This window comes from Scardinius erythrophthalmus (assembly GCF_964197995.2).
Source record: "Scardinius erythrophthalmus genome assembly, chromosome: 18".
NCBI lineage: Eukaryota > Metazoa > Chordata > Actinopteri > Cypriniformes > Leuciscidae > Scardinius > Scardinius erythrophthalmus.
In genome coordinates, this window is record NC_138238.1 from 1252560 (window position 1) to 1260059 (window position 7500).

Sequence of the window (7500 nt, forward strand, 5' to 3'; positions counted from 1 at the left end):
GACGGGCTGGAGCGGTCGCTGGGCGTTCAGCGGGTTTACACACTTCAGGACCTGCTGTACCAGAGCGACTGTGTGTCGCTGCACTGCAACCTGAACGAACACAACCATCACCTCATCAACGACTTCACCATTAAACAGGTGCCACTTCTGTGCACTATCATAACGGGACGACACAGTCACAGCGATGCTCCGATCCTGAACGGATTCTTCTTTTAAGCTGGTAGTCGTTCAAGCTGGTTCACAGAATCAAACCAAACTGGATCAAAATGAACGAATCAAAAAGAACCGAACTGAATGAATCGCTTCCAACTGATGGATGGATGATTCAATCCTTAATTATGCAGAACTTTAAGGCTTAATATAATTGATATAGACCAAAACCACTTTTAGCACCAGACTGTAAACATGTGTTTCTGCTGTAAAGTTGTGCATTTTAACATGGGGGTTTATGGGATTGAGTCTCTAGTGGCCAGTGGATGAACTGCAGTTTGAGTCTCTTCCGTGTCGGATTCGAGAGAGAGAGGGGAAGGTTGCTGCATGCTGTGTCCTCAAATAGTGTACTATTTAAGGGTACAGGAAGTGATTTCAGACGCGGCCTTCATCTCACATCATCAACCCGGAACTAAAGTTCGATTCGGTGTGATTCTGTGAACCGGCTCGAGTGGCTAGTGATGATTCTTTAAGGAATCATTCTTTCAAACCAGTAACCGGTGATCCCGCAGGCTGCTACCGCCTCCCTCTGGAGAAACGGGATCATTACACCCATCTGAGTCTGTGTGTGTGTGTGTGTGTGTGTGTGTGTGTGTGTATCTACTTAACCAGATTTTGGGGACAAATTTGTACCCAGAAGTGACCAAAAGTAATTAAAGTTTTTTTAGTTTTTTTTTTAGTAAAAATGCATAAAGTGTTGAGTGATTGGCAGGTTTAGGGGTCCGGTTAGTGTGTGTGTTTGTGTGTGTGTGTGCGTGTGTGTGTGATGGGTAGGTTTAGGGGTCGGGTTAGTGTGTGTGTGTGTGTGTTTGTGTGTGTGTGTGTGTGTGTGTGTGTGTGTGTGTGTGTGTGTGTATGTGTGATGGGTAAGATTAGTGTAAGGGGATATAATATGCAGTTTTTACTGTATAAAATCCATAACGTCTATGGAATGTCCCCATTTAGATAGCTAAGTAAACGTGTGTGTGTGTGTGTGTGTGTCAGATGCGGCAGGGAGCGTTCCTGGTGAACACGGCGCGAGGAGGTCTGGTGGACGAGAAAGCTCTCTCTCAGGCGCTGAAGGAGGGCCGGATTCGTGGAGCGGCGCTCGATGTTCACGAGACTGAACCCTTCAGGTGACGCCACATCTAACATCCCAGCATTCCCAGCATTCCCACTTCAGCTAGGAAACCTGTACAATGTGCACTTTTGTGGTGGGAATAATGTTCAGATTGGATGATTTTTTAGGACTATATATTTAACAGTTATTTACATAGTTACGTCACTGGTGTCCCTCGCCAGTGTTATTTTTTATTTATTGTAATATTTTGAATTGAACTTTTTATTTGAATATTTAATATTTAAGTCATTTTATTATGTATTGTTGTTAGCAAATAATTAATTAGCTTTAATTTATTTTGAACCAAAAGTGACATTAAAGACATTTATAATGTTACAAAAGATTCTATTTCAAATACATAATGTTCTTTTCAACTTTCTATTCATCAAAGAATTCTGAAACATAAAAAGTATCACGGTTTCCACAAAAATATGTTTAACACTGATAATAATCATAAATGTTTATCATATAATCATAAATCCTCATATTAGAGTGATTTCTGAAGGATCATGTGACACTGAAGACTGGAGTAATGATGCTGAACATTCAGCTTTGATCACAGGAATAAATTACACTTTACTGTATATTCACATAGAGAACAGATGATTTACATTATAATAATATTTCACTGTTTTTACAGTATTTTTCATCAAATAAGAGACTCTTTCAAAAACATTACAAAATCTTAATGATTCCAAACTTTAGAGTGTAGAGTACCTCATCTCTCGGTTTATTTACACCAGAGAATCTGTGAGATTTTTTTCTGTGGCAATTTTTGTTGTGAGAGAAAAGCACAAATGCACAGAGCAGAAGATTTGATTTATGTTGCACTGATTTCTTAAATGAAAGTCTGTTGTGTGTGTGTGTGTGTGTGTGTGTGTGTGTGTGTGTGTGTGTGTGTGTGTGTGTGTGTGTAGTTTTGCGCAGGGTCCTTTGAAAGACGCCCCTAACCTGATCTGCACGCCACACACAGCCTGGTACAGCGAACAAGCGTCTCTCGAGATGAGAGAAGCCGCCGCGACGGAGATACGCAGAGCCATCACAGGTGTGCAGTCTAGATCTATATAACTCAGTCCAGCTCTCATCAATCAGCTTTCACGGGTAAACCAGTGCCATTGTGTGCCACAAATGTTTTATGCAATATTCCAATTTTGCAATTCCAACTTATCTGATCTGATGAGTCTATGGCCATATATTCATCAGATCAGATTTTAATCGCTATGTTGGAATTGCAAAATTGGAATATTGCATAAAACATTAGTGAATAAAGCAGTGTTTCCATCTCAAGTGTTCAAGAGAACTAAATCATCACTTCCTTGGAAACTGGTGCAAATTATCAGTAATCAGTTTCTGCAATCGGCTGTTTTCCCTCCATCATAAACGAGTTGTGTCTCGAGCGCCAGACAATAACCGCTGTCGTGTTCTCTGGCGTTCGGATGCTGGTGTTCGGGAACACACTCGTGTGTGTGACGCTTCTGGAGGGAATTAAACCAAATCATTCTGATCACACACTTCGACTCAAACCAACATTAGAGATGCTGCGCTGTGATTGGTCCACTGCTTACTCCAGTTATCCAATCACAGCTGACGCTGAGGCAGATCGAGCGATTTATTTTTATGTTTATGCGCATTATTGTAAAAAAAATATTATCCACCTCACTTGATTGTTTTTGGGGGTTTTATGCACATTTTTTTAACTTAAGCGCATCTTGGCATTTCCAGACAACATTTTTAATGTGATTTTCCAAAATTTGCATTAGAATAGATGGAGGGAAGCGTAGATACTGATATATATATATTGTATAACACATTTCACACACGTTGTTTCATAGCAGCTTTACATCAAATCATGATGTTAATGTTTATAATATCTTCATGCCTTATAGTCGCATTTATCAGATTACAGCTGGACGATAATATAGGGGTTTTTATTGCAAATGTAAGATTACAGACATTAACAGTGAGAAAAAATAAAACAAGGGGGATATACTGACATCATAAGAGATTAGAAGAATTAGGCCACTCAAATCATGAAAAATGAAAGGCTTCTTACAACAGACTGAAGGATATATGTTTTAGAAACCTTTGAGTCGAAAGGTTTTGACATTTTCTTAAAGGAAGTAAAAAGGGACTTTATATCAGAGGAGAACATTCTAAAATCAGGATCACATTGTTCTGGCTTTGTGGAGATGAAATTTACCCAGAAGACAAAGTAATAATACAGTATAATCAAGATAGTATAGTTATATTTTGAGAACGAAACTGATGATTTGATGGAGCTCTGGTTTAAACTGGTCTCTGTGTGTCTCAGGTCGTATTCCTGACAGTCTGAGGAACTGCGTTAATAAGGAGTTCTTCGTGTCCTCTGGTTCCTGGGGTTTGATGGAGCAACAGGTTCATCCTGAGCTCAACGGCGCCACATACAGGTACGACACACACACACACACACACACACACACACACACACATCTGCAGTCATCCTGTGCTGTTGCTTCACCTTCATCAAGCACGTATTATGGATGTTTGTGTCTCACCACAGTCACCAGAACATGATCATCATGAATAATTAGCGCTTAAAACCCTGTAAGCTCCACCCCTAAACAGTCACATGACATGAGTTTAACTCTGAGCCCCGCCCCCATCTGCTTCTCTCATGCAGCCACGTCAACCAATCACTGCACGCCATCACGGCTGGCTCCGCCCCCCAAGACAAAATCAATGCCTAAACCAAGAGCAGGTAATCTCTCTGTCTCTCTCTCTCTGTCTCTCTCTCTCTCTCTCTCTCTCTCTCTCTCTCTCTCTCTCTCTCTGTCTCTCTCTCTCTCTCTCTCTCTCTCTCTCTCTCTCTCTCTCTCTCTCTCTGTCTCTCTGTCTCTCTCTCTCTCTGTCTCTCTGTCTCTCTCTCTCTGTCTCTCTCTCTCTGTCTCTGTCTCTCTCTCTCTCTCTCTCTCTCTCTCTCTCTCTCTCTCTCTGTCTCTCTGTCTCTCTGTCTCTCTCTCTCTCTGTCTCTTTTACATTTACATCTCTGTCTACATTTACATTTATTCATTTAACCGACACTTTTATCCATGCAACCTGCCATAAGCTACTATAAACTAGATTAGAGCACATGCTAGAAATGAAGAAGAGAAAGATACAAAGATTTGTTTTTCACCTTCTTGTATAAAAGTATGTTTCAGGCCTAATTCCATCCAAAGTTTTTTATTTATTTATTTATTTATTAGTCTTTCATCAGACACATCTGTGGCCACAATACAGACACACTGTATTCAGATATTATGTGTGTGTGAAACTAATCTAAGCCTGTTGTTGATGAGATTATTAATGATATTAATGCTGTCAAAATGAAAGTGTTAACACACGCGGTTCATTTTTTTAGTTTAACATGTTAAAAATATTTAACGCAGCGTGTGTTTTTTCTGCTTTTTTTTCATTTTTCAAACAAATATTTAAAATATACTGTCTGTCTTTATGTTTCTATATTAATTTGGAGATTAATGTGAAATTATTACCTCATTAATGTTAGGTGTGAACTACAGAAAAATGTGCGATTCATTAGTTAATTTTTTTTAATGGATTGACAGCATTATTAATTACATAAAGTACACTCAGTGATGGTTTATATGGAATGTGGCATCATGCATTTACATTTAACAGATTAATAAATCTGACATCAGGCAAAGAGAAGTTTGGGATCAAAACTATTAAAATATGTTTTTGTTAATTTAAATAAAGCTGAAACAAAGTAGAATATAAATAATAGTTGAAAAACCTTCACTGATTATGTGGTTGATTATGATTTGACTTTTCTAACTTTAGTTAGTGTGTAATGTTTCTGTTTGATCATAAACAACATCTGCAAAGTTACAGCGCTCAAAGTTCAGAGCAAAGGGAGATATTTGCTTTTACAGAAATCGCTTTTTAAGGACTACAACAAACGGCTGGTAGAGACTACACCACATTCCTCCCGGGTTAGTGACATCACCAACCCGAAAATTTACATAAACCCCGCCCCCTGAACACGATTTATAGATTATCATGACAGAATATGCTAATCAATGACTAGAAGATAGCTACACATCAGCTTCATAAATTCATCAACTAACCATTCAGAAATGTCCTGTTGCTTCTACATGTCGTCACTTCTTCTCGAGTCTCTCCATCATTGTCCGAATCCGGTTTGAACATAAAAGTTTTTGAAATGTTCAGTGCATGTGTGTGTGAGTGCAAGCTGTTGAAGCTCCGCCCCCTGTGCCGGGAGCAGCAGCTCATTTGCATTTAAAGGAACAGACACAAAACGGTGTGTTTTTGCTCACCCTCAAAAAGTGACAATTTTAACATGCGATATAAAAATATCTGTGGAGTATTTTGAGCTGAAACTTCACACACACACACTGGGGACATCAGAGACTTATTTTACATCTTGTGAAAAAGGGCATTATACCACCCATTTACATAAATAAATTGATAAATTAAAGCTAAATAGAACACTAATAAAAATGATAAAAGCACATATACAAATAAAATCTAGTTGAAATAGTACATAAATAATACTAAACTAACACTGAATTTGAAGAAATTTGCTCTTCCCTGTCCACAATAATGAATTGCATTTGAATGCAGAGGCGATTACTGAGTGCAGTTTTAATAGAAGACTGCGTCTGAATTAATGCTTTTGTTTTCTATGAGAAACGAACTGAAGCCTAAGGACAATTTCAGTGTTATTGGACACTAAATAGTATATATTGATTAATTCCACAGATCTTTATCTGACATACAACTGGAAATATTTTAATTTAATTCAGCTTTTCCCCCTAACCCAACAGTGTGAGATACGGTGTCCTTGCTGCCTTATGTAATCAGATTACTTTTTTCAAGTAACTAGTAAAGTAACGCATTCATTTTAAATTTACAAAGGTATATCACCTCCGTGAAGTTGGCACCCCATAAAACGAAATCATTTCCAAAACTATGCCATTCGTTTGTGCTGCGTTTGTGCTGATTTGTGCTGCAAAAACCAACGTTTGTGCTGGTTTCGTGTTTGAGATATTGAACATTCTTTTTTCGGTTGCGTGACGTCACTCTCCACCCCATGTCCTTCAAATCGCTCCAAACCGGTGTCATTCGTTTGTGCTCGGTTTGTGCTGGTTTGTGCCGTTAAAACAAACACTGTATCTGTTTTCCTTTCGCAGATATAACAAATTTAATTCGGGAGCTGTGACGTCACTCTCCACCCCACCTCATCTAAATCGCTCCAAACCGGTGTCGTTCGTTTGTGCTCGGTTTGTGCTGGTTTGTGCCGTTGAAAGAAACAGTGCAACTACGATCCCCTCTTAAACATAAAAAAATTAAACTTTTTAAGTACAGTTACATAACTGTCCACCCCATATGGTCCAAATCGTTGCAAAACTGTGCCGCTCGTTTGTGCTCGATTTGTGCCGGTTTGTGCCGTTACGATGAACATTGTATCTCTTTCCCCTCCTTAGAAATAACACATTGGATTCGGGACAGTGACGTCACTCTCCACCCCATGCCGTCCAAATCGCCCCAAACCGGTGCTTTTTGTTTGTGCTCGATTTGTGCTGTTTTGTGCCGTAGAAATAACCATCATAAATGATTCCATTCTTTAGACATCACAAAATCTTTGGAGGAGTAGAACGTCACGTCACGCAAGCAAGCCGCGCTCTCCATCCATCTCGTCTACAAACCTGTCCGGTTCGTTTGTGCTCGCACAGGGCCGCAGCTGTCAGTGTTCTTTTCTGTAGATATGGGAATGTTTTATTTTAGATTTGTGCTATTGACATTTGGTCTTTATATAATCACCAATGCACTACGATATGTAATGTATAGGCTACTGTCACTACTCTGGCTGTAAGCTACGTGTGACTGAGGCTTAATTTTGTATTAAAATAAATTAAAATAACCAATAAAAAAAATAAATGTATTAAAAAAAATTGTGTAGTGTCTTAAGTTTTCTGAATAGGCCTACTTTTAACAGCTTACAGTGCCTGTTTGTGCTGTAAAAAGTTTCGTTTGTGCTGCTTCGGTCTTTTAGATATTAAAATCTATGAATCTATTATAATCTATAAAATCTAAAATATTAAAAATTTGGTCATTCTGTTTGCACTCAAGGCACTCCAAATTCAACCCAAATAGGCTCGTTCGTTTGTGCTTTGGAAAACAGATACAGT

The 7500-nt window shown here is 38.8% G+C and overlaps 1 protein-coding gene across 1 annotated transcript in view; it reads left to right on the top strand.

The window, feature by feature from the left end:
- ctbp2l (C-terminal binding protein 2, like) overlaps positions 1 to 7500 on the top strand; it is a gene marked incomplete at both ends in the record, with an annotated part of 20299 nt that overhangs the window by 11308 nt on the left and 1491 nt on the right. The window contains 4 exons of the mRNA XM_081392679.1: positions 1 to 138; positions 1195 to 1325; positions 2227 to 2354; positions 3621 to 3735. The exon at positions 1 to 138 is cut by the window's left edge and continues 77 nt beyond it. Of these exons, the coding sequence (XP_081248805.1) occupies positions 1 to 138; positions 1195 to 1325; positions 2227 to 2354; positions 3621 to 3735 (512 nt within the window). The remainder of the gene's footprint in view (positions 139 to 1194; positions 1326 to 2226; positions 2355 to 3620; positions 3736 to 7500) is intronic.